This window comes from Eucalyptus grandis, chromosome 3, assembly GCF_016545825.1.
Source record: "Eucalyptus grandis isolate ANBG69807.140 chromosome 3, ASM1654582v1, whole genome shotgun sequence".
In the NCBI taxonomy this organism is placed as follows: Eukaryota; Viridiplantae; Streptophyta; class Magnoliopsida; order Myrtales; family Myrtaceae; genus Eucalyptus; species Eucalyptus grandis.
Window position 1 is genome coordinate 57,005,427 of NC_052614.1, and position 20,375 is coordinate 57,025,801.

General features: G+C 37.6%; 2 protein-coding genes across 4 annotated transcripts; both read left to right on the forward strand.

The window, feature by feature from the left end:
• Nucleotides 1-11,408: 11,408 nt before the first annotated feature.
• On the forward strand, nt 11,409-17,263 carry LOC104437901 (disease resistance protein RUN1-like). 3 transcript variants are annotated; one of them, XR_005549357.1, is made up of 4 exons: nt 11,409-12,095; nt 14,862-16,430; nt 16,517-16,893; nt 17,019-17,263. XR_005549357.1 is itself a non-coding variant. In XM_039308609.1 (2 exons), exons 1-2 carry the CDS (start codon nt 11,593-11,595, stop codon nt 16,018-16,020), a joined length of 1,662 nt encoding a protein of 553 aa, XP_039164543.1. In that variant the 5' UTR covers nt 11,409-11,592; the 3' UTR covers nt 16,021-17,263. The 3 variants fall into 3 exon arrangements, 1 of the variants encoding a protein (XP_039164543.1); XR_005549356.1 differs by having other exon boundaries at nt 16,517-17,263; XM_039308609.1 differs by having other exon boundaries at nt 14,862-17,263.
• A 1,412-nt stretch (nt 17,264-18,675) lies between these two features.
• On the forward strand, nt 18,676-19,646 carry LOC120291086 (heavy metal-associated isoprenylated plant protein 41-like). The gene is made up of 3 exons (XM_039308008.1): nt 18,676-18,906; nt 19,084-19,159; nt 19,292-19,646. Exons 1-3 carry the CDS (start codon nt 18,700-18,702, stop codon nt 19,411-19,413), a joined length of 405 nt encoding a protein of 134 aa, XP_039163942.1. The 5' UTR covers nt 18,676-18,699; the 3' UTR covers nt 19,414-19,646.
• Nucleotides 19,647-20,375: the final 729 nt, after the last annotated feature.

The following is a 20,375-nucleotide window of genomic DNA, read 5'->3' on the forward strand; positions in this document are numbered from 1 at the left end:
TGAGTGGTTTAATATTTTAATTATGTTAATACTCCCTCTCACACTTAGTCTGGTTTTTTGGACATTTAATTGAGGAGGTAAATGAAGTCTGGAAAGATTTGAACTTAGAACTTCAAGCTCGATACCATACGGGAATTTAGTAGAAATACAGCCGACTATTCTAAAAGTTTAAGTTGTTAGATGAATGCATGTTTTATGATTTTAATTACGCTAACAAACACCTCATGCTTTGATAGCAAATGGGATTTTGTACGACCACTGTTAGCTGTTTAAAAGTTAAACTATTATATGAATGTGTATTGTAATATTTAAATATTCTAATAATATAGAGCTTGTTGGTCAAAGAGAACCCATCAAGATTGAATTTTTTTTTTTTCCTAGTTGAACATCAAGAAAGAAATGACTTGGTCGTTATTCTGGACAAGTAGTAAATTACCAAGCATAGCTTGAGAGGTCAAACACGTATTCAAATTCAATTTTATATGGACAATTTCTTCTCGTAAAATTTTGGTTAGAAAAACTGAACTTAAGGTTCGCTAAACTTCATCGTCCTAAATTGAAATCAGATAGGAAGTTTAGGAGATGACTCTCAATGGCCAGTATCGAACACTTCTGGTAGAATTGGAAGGATAAAACAAACTTGCAAAGAAACATGCGGTGTGAAAGTGTTTATACAAAAAAATAACGGACTCTTTGTTATCGATAAATGATGGGACATGATCAGTTAATTAAAAGTTATACAAGAGCATATTTGAAGGACTTGAGTTAATCAACACCTACACCAAAGGGTAATCGATAACGAGCAGGGAATGATCGATGATTGAGAGAGGAGAAAAGAAAAGTTAAAGTACACTACCCTCGACTCTTCCTTCTACTCCCTCTTTGAACCTCGTTCTTTGGCTTTGATATCCTCTCTTGTACCATGGCTTAGCTACAAAGCAAAAGTGGTAACGCGTCATGAATTTTACCATATGTTGGGCAAAGAGAATACACAAGAGTGCACGTTTAAGTAAAATGTCGAATGACGATGCCAGCATCAAGTGGCAGTTATCTCAGTGAGATGGAACAATATATTTTGCTTATGGATATAGGTTATTTGGTATGGAAATAGAGACTAAAAAATCAGAGAACGCAATTGTAGTTATTATTGGGGATAGTAACCGCTTATAAGTAACCATTACTTTGTAGATTATAAATAAATACCCATTATATGTATTGTAATATCTCTCTCCGAACACCCTAACACCAAGTCAATTAAGGTTATTCGTTTGTTCTCAGCAATTCCGTTTTGTTCTTCATGCATTTACTTTTTCTGCACCTTAAATTCATCTGCTCTAAAATTTCACGCCTACTAATTCCTTGTTCAAGATTGACACGAAATCCATTTCACAAAAAATCAAGATCAATTTTTCAATGAAAGATATTTCGCTTCTCAGGTGAATTCCCATTCTCGGTGAAACAGGAAGTATTGCCTTTTAAGGCCCGGGAATATGAACTCTCCCTGGGGGATTTTAGCGCTTACTTTGATTTTTCACGAAAATATCTGGATATAGGTTTAGTTTTAATTTTTTTTAGCAAAAATAAAAAGAATAAAAAGTGCGGCGTGTCTCCTCCCAGTACTTTATCCTTCTCTCGATTTCATTCCCAGCGCATTCGCATGCTCAAAGCATTTGCGTCTTTTGTTCTTGCTTTTCCCGAATAGATTTCCTAATTTCGTTCCCCGGTGGAGGATTCGGGCGAACTTTCGAACTGCACATGGGCGGATCGGGTCTGAAATGCCTGTCGCTGCGTTCGGTGTGCGGGGTATGCTTTAATGGGGAACGCTGGCGATCTATTGATTGAAGGACATTCTCGTGGAATGCATATATATGCCGCGGTTGATTCTGTTTTTGCCCGTTCCGTGCTCTCCCCGTGGCATTTGTTCATCGATTTGATCAGAATCGGCCACGAGAGATTTAGAAGGAAATGGCGGGAGGGAAGCTCCATACATGGGAGGTTCTACAATGAGTGCTCTCAGGCCGGGATCATCAGGACAGGCGTGATGAGGCAACAGACATTCAGCTTTGCATCGAGAAAGTATGGGCGATGTTGGCTGTTGTTTTTCGCTGCAGTTCGATTTTTGGGTCGACAGTTAAAATTTATTTCCATGTCTTCGTGGATGAGATGGGTTATTGCCATCGAAGAATCCCACTAAGGCTGATGCTGAAGAAGCACCATTAGTCGAGTTTTAACCAGCTTTCTATTGCTATAGGACTCAAGCTGCATATTTACTGCTTGTCCCGGCGAATGATGATTGGGTTTCCGTTAATAACTTCTCAGCTCGGTTCAATAACAATTAGAGCATGCGAATTCAGCCAATGGCGAGGGGTGCATATTTCTCTGGTGGTGTTCTACGAATCTCCAAATGGGGTGCCTCCAAAAAGACCATCTAGTTTGCTGCGACTGCTGAATGAGATACAGGTTGATTTTGTATGCTATGAATTGATTTTCAAGCGTAGAATGGACTTTAGAAAGAAAGCATCTCTCCACGTGATTTGTCAATTAATAGTGTGATGGGGATGGTCTATGATTTTCTTCTTGATATCTATTTATCTGTCATAGCCAATTCCAAGTTCCAGATTTTGCTTCTAACTCTTGATTGTTTCTATGAGTGTCGAGCAATAGACTGAATCAAAAGCCATAAGAAGAAGCAGGAAGTAATAAGGACAGGGTAGCGAAATGAGCGTTGTATGTAATGTCACGTAGTGCATAATAGCGCTAATACTTGAAAGAAGCATTTGGCGACATTACTTAGAACTTCTGTCTAACACTTAACGTAACAGTATTTGCTTGTCATTTGGGTTTTTGAAATCTAAGTTTGGCTCAACCATCAACGAATTCTTTGCCAGGGTCTTCACTTATGCTTTGATTTGGAGTTTCATAAGAGGGAAAATACTGACAAAATGGAGATGAGATGGATGATCTTCTGATATTGGTTGTCTTGGAGGTGTGGCTTGACAAGTACTCAATCCAAGGAAACCAAGAATGGGTAGTGAAGCTCAATTCTTCAACTGAAGGTAGCTGACTTTGTATCTCGCTACTTCTATTAACTATCATTGCATCAGTAGTCACAGGTGGTGTATGCAATACACACTCACATATTATGAGCTTCATCTTTATGCCGTTGGATATCTTGACATAAATTTTTGTAGACACCCCCATCAAGTGAAGGCTGTCTTTTTTTTTTCACGGCGCCTTCCAGCTACAAATTTCCATTGTTCCTCTTGAGATCTTTCACATTTGATGCGAGAGAACTGTGTTAGGTTTGTAGAAGAAAAGCAGCTTTAAATGAGCTCTCTGACACTTGGGTGTTCCATCTTTGTTTGAGTAGTGACTTACCTCAACATTTCGCTTTTGAGGCATATTGCACTTAAAAGCAATTATGACTTACCTTACGGCATCTTCTCCATTGATGATTTTCATTCAGAGCTAGGCAATGCTGAATGTTTTGAGGCCATGGGAAATGGGAGGCAAATAAGGGACAAAAGGATTGGGAACTATGGCAGTGTTGATGAAGGGACAACGATGAGTATGGAAAATAGGAACAATGACAAGGATGAGATTGGAGAATCTGCTGACCAAAATGATGTTGTCTGGTTTTGTTCCCTAAGCAACATGACTATTAGCATGGAAGGGGCAGGGACTCTACTTCAGGAAAGGGCACAATGGTGAGTTCAGGAAGGGGCATGACTAGAATGGGCACGAGTTTAAGATAAGGGAAAAACAAAGGTTTAAATTTGGCCAAGGCTGAGCCTCAAACATCGAGGTCATTAGAAGAACAATAAGACAAGCATGAACAAGCACAGAAGCAAGCGGTAGATCTAAGGTAATATAACATATTTAGTGGATGTGCACGTTCTTCGTTCTTTGTATGTGCTCACCCCACAGGCAATGCAAGGTTGCAAACTCCACTTTTTTGGGGAGATTCGAGACCAATATGTCATAGTAGAACCCTATTTTCCTTTCATTTCTCTTAAGGAGATCCAAATCCAACAAATAGTGACAGGACGCGGATCATCTGTCTCCTTCCATGGAAAAATCTTGTCTCCAAATCTGCTGTCTCCATACTGTTATAGGTGTTTCCGGTTCTTCTTTTCTGACCTCTTCCCTAGTTTAACTTTCCATTCTGTTAAGTAGCAGGTTTAATCCATTATTCTTTCTTGCCACTCGTCATTTTATGGTGATGTTGCAGTGTTCTCTCCTAGTTTTAATCTAACCACAGGAGGATTGGATCTTTGGGGTTGCATGTAATTGTCTAAATAATTTTCTACGCATTTTACTTCCTTGTTTTACTCTATGTAGAATTTCAGATTTACTTTCTTTTTGTTATTTCTAGATATGATTCTTCTTGGCAAAACTTCATTTCACATGGAGTGTATATTTCTGCAGGCTATTTTATTTGGTTTTCATTTTCTTTTGAAAGGAAATCTTCTTTTAAGGTGTTGCGATCTATTTTAAAGGAAGTGCTAATAAGTTTATTTGGAAATCTAAAAACGTGAGGGAGGTTGTCCTCGGGTACCGTACATTTGTTGGGATGAATAGTCGCTTTCTCTGGCAATTTAGGATCATCCTATAAGCAGCAGATATTATAGACTCTACTGCTCAATTTTATCGATCTACATTTGTTAAATCTAATTTCTGTTTTTCCTTCTTTATATTTACTATAAAAAAATCTTAAAATATATCTATTGTAACACAAATACTTTCAAAAAAAAAAAAAAAAATGCACTACAAACCCCAATCTTATATCCGCGTAACACATGATTCTGTCACTATGACTTATGTGGACAACATAATGCAGACAGCTTGAGAGAGACCTGGGCTTCATTATTAGACATATATCTTGCCAGAAGATGGCCATGAAAGTTATATTCTGATTTCGAAATTAAATATTAGCTCCCTTTATAAGATATCTCATTAAGTTGACATAGGAAATCCATTAAATTTGTGGAACACTGTAAATCATTGATTAATGAGTTGCCGTTCAGTAGTCGGTGATTCTCAGAGCTGCATGAGTTAAAGTAAACTCCTTTAAAATTCTGTAAGAGCCACTTCATATAACCATAAGACTAGAATCTGAAATAATTCGAATGGTACACTCATAATGAAGGCAGAATTTGCCATCTGAGGAAGTCAATCAAGACGTGGATTAAATTATCTGCAGAACCTATGCATAGTCTCTGTTTAGAATTTAAATAATTAATCAAAAACACACATCACCGATATGACGAAATAAAGTCTATGGTTTTTCTTCATAAGTCACGGCGTAAATCTCATCCTACTTTGTATAACACTGGACCTTCATAGCTCCTTTTTGGCTATTGCTGTCGTATCTTCGTACTTCAGTCAACATACTAGAGCGATTTGGAAGATCATTGGCGTGGAAAAGTTGCATTGCTGTCTCTAGTCACTAGGTGATCAAAACCAGATGAATAAGATATGTGAAGACTATATATAAACCTGCTACCATGAAAGTTCCCATAGATAGGCCTAAACCTAGATAGACCTTGCCTCCAAACTTATATTTGTAACGTTGACAATAGTTGTTAAGTCAAGTCTCCAAACTTATATTTGTACAATTAATCCTCCCAAGGCTCTTCACTTCATGTGGAAGTCCGATTGTTATAATTTTCCTGTCCGCTTGTTTTTTGGGGAGCTTCTTATGTGGGCTTGGATTCCAATCTTGGGCTTGCATTGTACAAAATGCGCCAGGATCCAATGGTTTGTTGAAGCACTATGTGCACTCGGAATACATTCAGTTGGGTTCCGTTTTTGATTCGTTTAGAATGTTGAGTTTTAATTTTTATTATATTTTTTTATGAGTGTTTCTTAAGCAAAAATAACATTTGATTTGGCCGAAACATAAATGTTCATTAAATATAGATGTTACGGACTTGTTTGTTTAATCAAGACAGGGCATAAATGTTACATTAAATTTTTTATTTTTTATTTGATCAGGACTTCCTTCTAGGGAAGTTCCCTAGAAGACTTGTTTGTTTTGTCTCCTTGTGATGATGATTGTTTGCGGTAGCAGTAGCTGGATTGGGTCATGGATGGCGGTGCCTCATGTCTTCCACCCCACGTGTTGATTTTTTTTGTGTCTTACAAGGCGCGAGATTATAGTTTTGTGGAGATGGGCAATTCTGATGTTGCGAAAATTGTTTATGTTCTCTAGAAACTAGCTTGGGCAACAAACTAATGCTCGAGCATGTGAGGCAAATTCCAGACATTCGGACGAACTTGATTTCTACCGGAAATTTAGATGATGACGGATTGAAAAGTCGGTCCAAGGATGGGAGTTGGAAGCTTGTCAAGGGGCGTCTCTCACTAACAAGGAGGAAGAAGTGTTGCAACTCTTTACCGCACACAAGCTAAGGCGTGCAAGGACCAAATTCATGCCGCGGGAGAAGAAGCAACACCTGATCTAATGGCATATGACACAATGTATACTAAAGTTGCTTTGAAAAAACAAATTCAGCAACTTATGCTTAGTTGAATCATTTTTTTGAAAATATATAAAAAGGAGAGACAAATCAAGAACTTATGCTCCAACGTACTCACACAAATATATAGAAGTTTAAAAGGAAACACAATATTGAAAATAGCGAGAAAATGGAAGTATTAACAGATTATTTAAGGAATAAAATTAAGTTACTCAGAGCAATTCCACCTATCAAAACATGACTTCTTATGGCACTCAAAACCAAGTTAACACACCATGCATCATGATGCACTAGGTATACAACCAGACAAGTCCGATCATCTAGTCCAATCAAGCATCAAAAAACATGTTATGATGAAAGGGATAACGAAAGGCGCAAATTTCCGTCCTAATACGTAAGCAACATAAGAATCCACTTTTTGCATCCAAGCTCATGAAACAACAACCGATCGAAAGTGAAACTCACGAGAAAATAGAAGTATTGGCGGCTTGGAGAAGAAGACGACGTCCCAAACCCTTCCACTTCTGTTTATTGACTTGGTTTCCTTGTTATTCAGATATCGGGCCACTAGAGAAAGGTCAAAACATAAGGCCTGCAAAATTCATTAAAGCCCACAAGCAGAGCTCGCATTTTCGCGCATGCTCTCTCTTTTGAAGCTTTCACTCGGACAAGTGTTCATGATTCTCTCGCATATGAGGCTCGATGTGGCTAATTCAATCTCCAATAAAGACCTAAACTCACCGACCAGCCGAATGTCCCCAGGCCCAACCGGCAAGCGATTTTTACTGCTACCGGAACGTGAATTCTTTTGTCCAAAAAAATTGCAAGACCCACGATTAAGAAAAACCCAATTTACTTTTTTCTTGTTTTCTTCCAGTCTTGTTACCTTAGGAGACAGTTCATAGCTACAGACCAAAAAAAAAAGGCCTCCGATGCCATAAGCACGAACTCCTTCACCGTCACTGTCGGATCTCTTTAGATACTTCTTGACTGGGGTCGAATTCATCGCCAGATCTCTCCAGGGAGTCGCCGGGGAAGAGGTCGCCAAAGTAAACCGGATCTCCTTCAGCCTCCTCAGCACCTTCTCGCACGAGATCCTCGCCAACCTTTCCCAGTCTTTTTATCTTCCTGTCTTCTTCCTTGCTTTACAATTGCTGCGTATCGACCCCACCACTCTCTCTTTATTCGTAATTACACACTCTCACACTGAAACAGTGGTCTCTGCATCCTAACCGTGTAGTTGAATGCTCTTACGTCGGTAGTTTCGGTAGTTTCATTCTGCATTTTATACTAACAAGTACCGTAATTTAATTTGAATGTGGCTTTAACCGATTTGGCTCAAGCATACCGTTTTATTGGCAGCGTCTTTGACCCGAACACCTCTGGTCATGTGCAGAAACCGAAAAATATGGATCTTATGGACGTCGAAACAGTATGTGCTCTTCTGCTCTTCCTACTTTTGGGAAGTATTCCTTGGTCACTTGCTCTACCAGGAGTTAAGGCTCTGCTGTAATCCTTAGAACTAGTGTCCTAATTGATAATTGAACGGCTTCAGAGTTTTATATGAACTATAAGACCTTTAAGATTTAGTGAGAAACAGCTAAACTGTGTGAATTGGAGGCTAAGCATTTTCGGTTCAGAGAACCCAGGCGTGAGCATGGATACTGGGTCAGCTTGACAACAAATTGTCTAAATCGCAGTCTGATAGCTGAGGTAGGGCAGCAATCAGCGGCCACAGAATTAGACAGGAGACCCCAAGTCTTAACCTTATTTAATATTCCTTCCTAATTTCTAGTTCACACTAGAAAAGTTGGTGCTACAAGTGGTTAAAGGAAAGGCTAGGTGTGATTCTTTGCTTTTCCTTTTTCTTTTCTTGGTTCTTTTTTGTGATAAAGACTCGATGCTTTAGTGCGATCAAGTGGGGCAGGGTGCAAGTATCCGTCAATTATCCCAATTTATTAGGTGCACGAAAATGACACTCTCTGCTGAAATTGAATCTCAATATATTTATTATGGCAGAATGTGCCACCCGTGAATGATCCAAAATGATGCACGAAGAATAAAATTCAAGCATCGATTAGAATCACATATAGAAAACAGGATATGGATTTGACCTCCAACCATTGTTCAAATCATCTCTCTAAGAAAAAGTTTGGAAATGCTAAGAAATCACACGAGGCGTGTCAATTTTGAATGTCTAAATAATTTTCAAAAGGTTGGAAATAATAGTAACACCAAAGAATAGGAACTCGATTTTCGGTCCTGAAAAATGAAGTCTCAAAGGAGTGATAGACATGATTTCTGATCAATGGTGTTTATGAGTACTAATTCATGTTTCAAAGCTTTAGAAAATATCATTCCTAAAATATTTCCCACTAATGCAACGTGTTGCACCGGGTATTGGCCTAACGTAAGTTGATCACACGCCTTATCATTTGCACACACACCAAAAAAAAAAAAAAAAAAAGTGGGGGAGGGGGTGGGTTTAAGGTACATGGGGTCCTTAAACTAGCAAAATGTACAAAAAGTTCCTGAATTTTTTTTTTTTTTTTTTTGCATAGAATGGATCCCTAAACTATATACTTATTTTGTTTGAATTGATTCTTCTGTTAAAATTACAAATGAAGATGCTAATGTGGTCATTAAATGCTGACATGGCATTTTATGTGTCAAAATTTTTTTCGCAGATATACTAGTTTGGGATTTTTGGTAATCAAAAAATTAATTTGGAGTAAATTTATTACAATTATATAGTTTTGGGTTTTTCATGGTATTAAACCAATAAAATAAGAAAAATCAAACATTATTTCATTTTGGAGAAACGCATGCATCTCCATCTAAAAGAAGTTTTGTAGTGCATTCTAGATTGCATTCGTTCTGCTTAAAGATGAATTCATTCTGCAATAAATGAAATCAACTCACGAAATTCATGAGAAATGCATTCGTATCCTTTTAGTTTTGTAGACGATGGCACTCTTTGCTCGCTTTGGTCCTGTCCACTCGCACATGAAGCTCCTGGAGAAGCGGGGGATTGTCCTCTTCGATCTTCTTCAATAGGTTATCCACGAACACACGCCTCTCCAAGTCCCCGAGCATTCCGACGTCCACCACCTCACAATCCGGTATAGGCACCCTCTCCGATCTTCTTACAGGTACAAGCGATGAGGGACACTGACCCTCGCCTCAAAGTCGAGGGACATGATTGAACATTTTCCTAACAGTTTAGGGACTTGATGTCTTATTCCAAGAAAAAGAAAAAAGAAAAAAGAAGAGCTTCTGATTGGCCTTTATGGTCTCCCAAGGAATCTTAAAATATTTCCTAGAACTCGTTGAAAAGTCTTGGACGCCTTCGCTGGTGTCCACTTGCTGCTGCAGAACGTTAGGTGGGATATGGACGATTGGATTTGATATTAAAGTGAGCCAGCCAACTTTGTTTCTTCCCTCGGACCAGTCCAGAAAAAATCTCTGATCTTTTGAGAAAGATTCTCGCACTGACTTGACTGTCGCATTGAATTAATATAAATTTTCGAGGATTTATATTTAATACAACAATACAATACCCTCAAATGACATCATGTTATCTTAAGAAATTAAATCTACCAAAAAAAAAAAACGGTTGAGCTTGGGTGACTTTATGTATTCCAGTTGACTAGGATAATGCAATATAATCGATGTCTAATTTCCTATTTTCCTTACAACTATCACCTTAGTATCTTTTACAAACATATCCCAAATATATCCCAAATACTAGAGTCAGTATTTATGACTTATGAGATTATTTATCCACAGAGACATCCGTATAAAGCTACATATAATTCTGATAAGGTGGGACCTCGGTTCATTTTCAGGACATACAACCCTGGGCCTATGGGTTTGCACATGTATCTTATCAAGCCAAAAAGGAAAATAATTGTGAACTTATCTGATTAGCAGCAAACTTGACTTTACGTTTTTTCAAGGAGTCCCAAAAAAATTTTCACTTGCTGAAAAGTCCGGGGCACTTTATTTAAAAAGGAAAATGTCACAAATGAACTTTTCTGTCTTTTATATATCGAAAGAAAATTTCTTTTTCTGCACCATGTTTTGGGCTACCAGAAGTGATCCATTCCGCATGGAAGGTAAATGGTCGCAATAGGAATATCGCGCAAATCAAAAGTAATTTTGATTTTTTTTTCCTATAATATGATACCTATAAAATGTCTAGTTTCCTATAATATGTGCATCTGGAGATTTTCTTTCGATATATAAAAGACAGAAAAGTTTAAGTTTCCTTCTTTGTTTTAATATTAGATATTCGATTAGATACTTTATCATATTTTAATTAACTAAGCCAATAAGTCAATGTTATGCTACAGGACAGTTAAAAGTAATTTATCGAACTAACAAATAGTTTATGATATTTGGTCAAATGTGCAATTTGATCTCTGAACGTTTAATTTATTTAATGTAGCTCATGCACTTTAACTAAATATGTAATGTGATCCTTGAACTTTAAATTTATCCAATAAAATTTATGAATTTTTGATACATAATTAATACAATTCCTGAATTATATGAAAATATTTAATATAATATTTTCATTCATAATTCAGGATATATATAAAAGTGGCTGGCCCTTTCGCTTTAGAGGAACCAAACGACGAGGCATGTTGAGCGGACAAAGAAACAGCGCGCGTGCTTGGCAGTGAATTCGCTGAACCTGGCTATACAATTCAAGCTGCTGCACTGTCTCTACATGCTCACATGCCCCATCTGTCATTCAAAATCTCTCTCTCCCTCTCTCTCTCTCTCTCCACGTGCTCTTCCCATGGGTCGCTTGATTGGAATATCCTTCCCCTTCGTTTCCTGATTTTTTGTTTTTGAAAGGATGAGAACGTCTGACTGGCCTCTAGAAAATTTCCAAACTTGTTAAAAAGTCCTAGACACCTTCGCGTTGTCTCTTTGCAATTAAATTTGGTTTGAAAGCGAGCCGGCCAAGTATTTTAGGTTTGGAAATCACTTGCCTCGTTCATATCCGAAACCTCAGCTCATTTCTTAGCGATGCCACACAACACCAGCCTTTTATCTCTTTAGATGAGAGAGAGATCTGGAAGTAACAAGCTTCCTAGCCATGGCAAGCTCAGAGGCTGGAACGAGTAGTGATGTTGCACGAGCATTAGAAGGTGAGTATCAAGTATTTCTGAGTTTCAGAGGACCCGACACTCGTCATGGATTCACAGACTTCCTCTATGACGGCTTGAAAGAAGTTGGATTTCGCGTATTTAGGGATGATGAGGAACTCCGTGTCAGCAATGTGATTGGAGAGAGCCTTCTACGTGCTATCAATGGCTCCATAATCTACATACCAATCCTCTCCAAGACATATGCTGTCAGTAAATGGTGCCTTCGTGAGCTTGCACGCATAGTAGACAACGTGTCTAAGTCAGATGGTGAAAAAAGTATCATTCCTATTTTTTTTCATGTGAAACCTGATGACGTTAAATTTAAGAATCCATTGTATACCGACGCTTTACTGGAACACTCGAAGGAGTCTCCTGATGAAGTCGAGGCGTGGAGAGCGGCTCTTGAAAGGGTAGCTAAAATCATGGGATTGAACGTGACAGAGGACCAAAGGTATTACTTTTTGCAAAGCCCTACTTATTCCTTTTTAGTTTGCCCAAGACAACGTGACCAGTTGCTGCTCTCATCCTCCTCTTTTAACATCTTCCCTAAAAATTTCCCGTATGATGTGGACAACTTTAATTCGATCTGCATCCTCACGTATCAAAATAACTAGTTTGTATCTACAGAAAAAAAAAATTAACCTAAAATATACATGTGGCATCCCAAGAAACACCAATTACACAAGGAAACTATGATTGGGTGACGAAATTTCACTTCTAAATATTCAAAAGAAGCGAGAGCATCTTAAGAGCATGTAAAGAATGATGGGCCATCATCCCGGGGCCTCGAGTTTTGCAGAGCTTACTGGAGGTCTACATCGAGGTTTGGGCCAAGCTGGAGGCGACCACCATTGCTCCGCGATGGCGCGGAGGCCTCCGAGTGTGGCGTGGCCGTGCGCACAGAGGGTTGGGGGTTGGGGGACTTAGAGAGAGAGAGAGAGAGAGATGGCACTAACAGTGTAGGGGGTGTGAGAACTTATTAGTTATTATTACCCATTGGATTAATAAGTTATAGTAATGAATGCAATTTGAAAAACAAGAGTGAAAATGGGGAATTTGATTTGTGGACATGCAATTTGATGTGTGTGGACAATGACTTTTTGCAATTTGTCCTTATTATTTTCCTTTTCACCTTTCTTCAGGGTTGTCTCAGGCAAATTAAAATGACTGGATAAAGTAATCAGTAATCATCCGTTTATTTTAATCCAAAGTAATAAAGGTGGAAATGAATAGGGGGCCAAATGGCTCGAAAATGAGCCTGCATGGCATTTGTATTTTTGTTTTGGGGTTATCGCATGGCATTTACTTTGACATCTTAATATGCTCATCATCATTCATCATAACAACGCATAATTTGGCAATTGATAAATTTAAATGTAACATACGGTAAATTAACACTTAGTATGCATTATTATGGCATGTGGACGGCCATTAACTTCTCAAATGTGAATGAGCTGTTTTTGCACAATTTTTTAGAGTGGGCCGTCTCTTGTGCTTTTGGGTTATTTAGTCAATATGACCTACATGCCGCTTGAGAGTTTTGGAGCTTTAACTAAAAGACGGAGTTACTGGAAAGCAAACTACGAGAGTCTCGGCATTTTGTTTTAACATCAATAAGGAAGTCCACTTTGGGTAGGTAAATCACCAAACTATGACCTTTGCTACAAACTCCAAGTAAAGCCAAGGCCCAAGTAGGTAGGCCCCATTTGGTTCAGCATTTCCAATGGGCTTTTAGCCCCAAAAGCTCATTGGAAAAAAATTTAGGTGTTTGGTCTGCATTTGAAGGTGTCATTGGTCAAATGCTGGCCTTTAAAATGCTGAAAGCCCAAAGCAGGTTGGGACTGCTTTGGGGCTGTCGGCATTTTGGAAATGCAAGTCCACTTTTACTATTCATCCGTTGATTTTTTTCTTTTTTTTAAAACCAATCATCTTCCCCACACCTCAACCGTCATTGATCGGTAACGGAGTTTCATCGGATTTTATTTTTATTTTTTAAAATATAATAAAAACCCTTTGCAAATGTTGGGTTCAACTTTTTTTTTTTTTTTTTTTTTTCATTTTTATCTTTTAACAATCAATAGCCCAAATTTTTATCAATATACTATAATGATCATTAATTAACAAAGATGATTAATACTACAATAATTAAAAAAATTATTCAAAGTTGAAAACAAACCTAAAAGAACCCTAGGCCAAAAGTTGAGCTTTGCATCTAATCTATAATCAAATTCTTTTAATATAATTTTTAAATAAATTTACTAATATATATATATATATATATATATATATATATATCTTTACATTACTCTCAACATGAAAATGTAAAAGGTTATATAGTCATTGTTTCTTTTTGCAATTTTAAAAATACTAAAATTAAAAAACTTAATTTGGTCACACTAAAGGGTTTTCAAATATATGTTTACCAAATAGTCTTGCATTTCTCTAAATCACTTTTTAGTTATAGTTTACCAAATGTCCAGTATTTCGGAAAATCCATTTACCTCCAAGGTATTTGCATTCTCCTGAGAACAATTTCCCAAAACTGTACCAAACGGGCCCGTAGTCCAAACATAGAATTGTATGCACTTGATGGTGTAGAGAATCAAACGAGCGATGTGTGCCTAATCCACACACATTTCTTCATTTCTTAATCATCAAGTTAACCCCATGGGAGTCAGGTCTCTCAATCTTAAAATTTGAACAAATATTACTGTGACACGGCTCTTTAAATGCCATTACATCTGACATAATCATATCCATAGAAGACTTACATGCATAGGTTGAGGCAAGACACATGTTTCGGGCTTGTTTTCTTTTTGTTTTTCGGGAATACATTTTTCTTCACATATCACGGTGTTCGATGGACGACGTTGCATTTGTCTACACTATCTCGGTTCATGATTTTCCTATTACGAGTGCTGAACCTTTTTTTCCAGGCTTAGCTATAAATGCTGAAATTTTGCTTATGCACGATATAGTAGCCACTTCGTAACTTTTGCCATCATGTAAGCCAATACTATAGTCTTCATAAATATCTCCACTCGTAAATGTACATAATATCTAGTAATTATATCAAATTAGCCTATAATAGTTATTCAGCGTATCGTATATCGCTCATGATGACTTCAATCTAGTTAAAATTTTGACAATTCCACGTACAATGCGTGGGTGTGAAATTATTTTAGTCAACTAATGAAAGCACTTTTATGCGTGGCAGTCAAGTAGAGATTGTCAAATCGGTTGTTGAAAACGTATTGGAGAAGCTGGAGATAAAGCAAAAAGAAGTGCCTCGACATTTAGTTGGACTTGATGATCAGGTGAAACAATTGACAAGGTTATCAGCTACCGACCAATGTGATGTGCGGCTTATTGCAATTTACGGAATGGGTGGAATCGGTAAAACAACCATGGCCAAGGTCATCTTTAATCAATTGTCTTCCCACTTTGGAAGGCGTTGTAGCTTCCTTGAGGATGTTCGAGTAAGCTCATCAACCGAGGAGGGCAAAGTCCGGCTGCAAAAGAAACTACTATATGACATTGCTGGTTCAAGATGTGCAAAACAAGTCAAGGATAGTGAACAAGGGATGAAGAGGATTAGAGAAGTACTCCACATTGAGGAGGTCCTTGTGGTTTTGGATGATGTTGCTAAAGAACAGCATATTGAGCATCTAATAGGAAATTATTCATTACGTTCAGGATCTCGCATAATCATTACAACAAGAGACAAAACAATTCCATCAGATGAGGGATTTCATGGTAAAATTCGACGGTATGAGATGCTAGACATGGCTGCTCCTCACGCACTTCAGCTTTTTTGTCGACATGCCTTTGGTACCGACTCTCCGTTGAATGATTATTGTTGTATTTCAAATAAAATTGTCTCAAGTGTGGGAGGGCTTCCCTTGGCAATTGAAGTGATAGGTTCATCACTTAAAAGGAAAAACAAAGCAGTTTGGAAGGAGATGTTGGACAATTTAAAGAATGTACCTGAAGAAGAGATTCTTAATAAATTGAAAATTAGCTATGATGGCTTAGACAATAATCAGAAACATATTTTTCTAGATATATCATGCTTATTTTTCAATGAGAAGACGACCAATCCAATTTACATGTGGGACCATTGTCAACTAAATCCCCAGAGAGGAATTGAAGTCCTTACTGAGAGGTGCTTGATAAAGATTTTGGATAATGATAAGTTTTGGATGCATGATCAACTCATAGCACTAGGAAGGAAAATTGTCCGTGACAACAGCCATGGTGAACTTGGAAAGCAGAGTAGGTTGTGGATTGCAGAAGAGGCCTTGGATATTATAAGAATCAAAGAGGTAAGCAAGAAAAGTTCCATTTTCATTTTTCAAACAGAAGTTGAATCCTGAAACTAAGGGTTCCTTTGTTTTCTTTTGTTTGGGATTTTTATCATTTTTTTCTTGCCCATTCGAGTTGTGAGATGTGGTGGTTGGAAGTTGCTGAAGTTACTCACATTATTGCAAAATTTGACTTGCAGAGGATGGACAAGGTTATAGCACTTGACATAGATGGATTTGATTACTCCATAGAGATTAAAAATCAGGAATTTGAAAGATTACAAAACCTAAGATTCCTCAAGTTATGCAATGGAACCTTTGTTGGGGACTTTGCAAGGTGTCGTTCAAAGTTGACATGGATTTATTGGCGTTGTCCTCATCGGGATTTTAGGGCGGACAATATGTATTTGAACCATCTTGTTGTTTTCGAACTTGGCTCAAGTGGCTTCAAAGATGATTCAAAAGTATGGGACTTGATCAAGGTATTACATGATTTAATTCTAGTCTAATAGTCCCAGTGTGTACTATGCAATGGATCTTTTACTTAACATGCCATTGATTTTTACAGAGGGCACATAATTTGAGAGTTATATCCCTTACAGAGTGTAATGGCTTAACGACAATCCCGGACTTCTCTAAATGCTTGCATTTACAAAGGTTGACTCTTGCACACTGCAGCAGGCTAAAGAGGATTCAAAGCTTCATTAGACATCTACAGTCATTGATTGAATTAGATATTGAAGGGTGCATTGGTCTTACAGACTTGCCTGAAGAACTTGGGGCACTAGCCATGCTGCAACACTTCTCATTGCAAGGATGTTCTGGGTTGTGTGAACTTCCAAGCTCTTTTGGAAATTTAACCTCATTGATAGAGTTAGACTGATCAAATACAGGCATTGGCAAATCAAAGAAAATCACAAGATGCAACTTAAGGTGGATTGAGAGGTTATCTAGATTGAAAAAGTTAGATTTAAATTTGTCAAACATCTGTGCACTTCCAGAGTTGGCTTCTCTTTCTCGTCTGGAAGAGCTTACTGTGTCTGAGCTTACTGTGTCTGAGGAATGGGTAGAATTCAAGAATCATCCACCCTCTCTGAAACACTTGCGTATAACAATGGGGACGTCATCGATAGAGTTGATTGCTCCATCAAACTCGGTGCGTCATCTTCTTCATTAATATACAATAGACTACGTGAGTGCATAGGCTTGGAAATTGAATTGTTCTAATTTCTGTTTGATGCTATAATTCGGCAAAACTACAAAAGAGTAAAAAGTCAAATATTATTCTGAATTTGGAAGAAGATAATTTTTTTAATCCAACGACAAAAATATATAAGAGATGATATTTAAAAAATTTAAATACTTTAGTGTTCCTTCATCATGTTCTATTTAATTTGAAATTTTTTTCTATAAATTAAATAAATAAACAAATGAGTGTTGGATATTTTGTAATATGGTATGTTTATTTCGAAGCCTTGATGTTTAGCAATAATTGCTCTCTTCAACTTTGGTACTGATGCGCAATAGCTTGCAAATTGTGAGAAGTTTTAGATTACCTTCTCACATTTGCCCCACCCAAAGAAACTTTGATTTATGTTGCCTCCATTATCTTTTCAGCCATCGTAGACTTTAAGTTTTACCTAAATGGACGAACTCATTTTTCTTTTATAATCCATGCATCGTTCTGTGTTTTGTTAACTTCATAACCCATGTAATGGACGTTATTTTGTTCAAGAAGAGCGGTCCATTTTTAGTGGCCATACAAACTGAAAAAGTAATGGCAGAAACACAGCCGAGAGTTTGTTGAGTAATCTGCAACTTTTCAAAGTTTGCATGCTATCTTGCAGTAGTGCCAATTTCACGAGGGTAAAATGGTGTTTATGAAGTATGGTGCTATTGTGCAAGGGAGCTAAAGTTCAAGGGGACTTTGAGCAATTATCCCTAATGTATGATATAAGGCTGACCATAGGAGTTAATAGTACGGACATTGATTAGATAATTAAGTACTAGTTTAATCTGGACTGCCATAAAATATCTTTACTACTTTCAGAAATAGATGACGTGATGTCTTTTGTTAAGCATTCCAAAGCCTCTAAAGAGCTAGACATAAAAAAATAAATTTGGTCCAACCTAGACATGGTTACTTAAATACTATTTAAAAAAGAAGATTTTAAATAAACAGTAAAAAATGTATGCGGAATCCGGGCTCTTATATTTTGTTAGTATCTAAATAAATCAATACCTGCAACTAAAATGAGTGGAATATGAATATGTAATCTTGTGCTAGTCAAGGAAGGAATCCAATTTGAAAGGAAGTCTTATATATTAGAGAAAGCTTTGATTCCTTTCTTGGCCAAATATCCTTTCTTTAGCCACTTATTTCTACTTCCTGTTCTCTTGTTGGATATTTGCGGATCCTAGAGCAATCTTTCCTCCTCTTTTTGAGGTTGCCATCTTCTTGTACTTTAAGCTGCATACTTTTTTTTTTTTTTTCTATTTTAGTTAATTTTCCCTACTTGACTTTATGGTGTTGGATAGCGTTCTTCAATATTGCCAATGAACTCATATAAATCATTCTTTAAATATTAATGCATAAAACTTGCTTCATATATAAGACATTATATGAGATTTTGCAAATAATAGATTTCAAAAACAAATCCTGAAAACGACTGCGCTCAGTCGTACGAGACGACTATGAGTTGCAAAACCTTGACCAGGGCGAAATTGACTTTGGCTGACTAGATTTCCTAGATGACTCTTAACTCCGCAACGTCCCCAAGATTCTCCCCACACGCACTCGTTTGCTTCTTCCTCTGCTCGACTTATTTACTTCTCTCTATCTCTCCCCATCATATCTCTAATTATACGAGAACAGAAGAGAAAAGCCTGCAGGATTCTTGGACCTTTCTCTTTGAGAATTCCAGTTTTCAAATTCCACACACCTACGAAAACAGGCTGGTAAACTCTCACCCTCAGGCGTTCCCGTAAATATGCGGAAACGAATATCTAACTTTTATCCCTTTAACCTTTCTTTAAAGATCCAGGACTTTTACTTATAGTGGTTGAAGAGAAAGGGTTCTTGTGGGGCTAAAAGGGTTTATTTTGACGTTGCTCTGGTTCTTGTTTTGGTGACAGAAAGCGGTGCTCAAGCTGGATGTGTGCGACAACAAGGACAAGAGGAAGGCCATGAAGATAGTCTCTAGATTTGCAGGTATCAATCAAATAAACCCTTCTTCTCATATCTGTCTCCCTACTTCTATAAAAAGAACAAATCCCAGATCTTAATTTCTGCAGTTAAGAAATCCGAGTCAAAACAGAGTGTGATTTGGCTGCATATGTGCAGGGGTCAAGTCAGTCGAGATAAACCTGAAGGACCAGAGGCTGGTGGTGACAAGAGATATTGATGCTGTGGAGATGATGAGGAAACTGAAATGGATGTGTAAGACGGACATAGTCCCAGTCTGACAGGCCAGCGAGGCTCAGAAGAAGGATGACAACAAGAAAGACAATAGGACAAGAAGAAGGACGGCGGTCATTCTGTTGTTGTTGCTGTTGTTTTTATTTTTATTTTTTTCTTCAAAAGTAGTCGATGTTGAGTGACAATCGTTTTGCTATTCCTCAAAATAGCAAAATACCTTCACTATTTAATTGAATATTTATTACAAGTATACACGCTTGTTATAGGCTTGCTTCACCGACATACTCTTGTGACAGTGGAAGATGCATAGGCCACGCGTTCTCTATTTAATCCCAACTCTTTGACTATTATCCAAGTCATTTGATCAGATATTATTTCTAGGATTCTCCTACGCACTGATGTGGGCTCCTTTTCTACCTCTATTTCCAACTACTTCAATAAACGAGATATTTGTAAAGATTATTCTACCGAAATATCTAGAAGAGAGAGAGAGGCGGGGCTTTCTTCAGTCGAAAGACTCAAAGGCCGAAATGCCCAACTCTACCCGTTTGCATACGGGTATTATCAAGTTCCTGGCTAATCCCAATTTTCTTTTTCATGCCAATCCCAATCTCAAGTTTGATATTTGAGTTTTTCGAAGACCTCAACTTTTTCACAAACTGGTATATACAAAAAGTTAAAAGATCTTGGGTCCGTCAGTTCGCGATCATTAGTTATCAAATTCTGTTCGTGTAGATGGCTCTATAATATTTAGATGTCGAGTGGGTCTTGATGTCCTTGAAGGCATGTAGGGTCTTTTATTAACATGACCTGAAAAAGCACTTGCGCGCATCTCTTTATGCTTCACATCCCAAATCCGTCAGTAGAGACGATTAAACATTAGAAAAAGTCATATTAAGATGTTAATGGCCTCAAAAGTAGTTTGCCAAGCCGATCTAACTTGCACGTTCCCCATCATATCAACTTTGGTTACTTGCGAAAATTTTCCGCACGAATACAAATCATTTTC

Coding starts and splice junctions, on each gene's coding strand:
- LOC104437901 (XM_039308609.1), top strand. CDS start 11,593: ATGGCAAGCTCAGAGGCTGGAACGAGTAGTGATGTTGCACGAGCATTA. Junction 12,096..14,861: donor AACGTGACAGAGGACCAAAG/GTATTACTTTTT, acceptor TATGCGTGGCAG/TCAAGTAGAGATTGTCAAAT.
- LOC120291086 (XM_039308008.1), top strand. CDS start 18,700: ATGACTCTTAACTCCGCAACGTCCCCAAGATTCTCCCCACACGCACTC. Junction 18,907..19,083: donor ACACCTACGAAAACAGGCTG/GTAAACTCTCAC, acceptor TTTTGGTGACAG/AAAGCGGTGCTCAAGCTGGA. Junction 19,160..19,291: donor GATAGTCTCTAGATTTGCAG/GTATCAATCAAA, acceptor GCATATGTGCAG/GGGTCAAGTCAGTCGAGATA.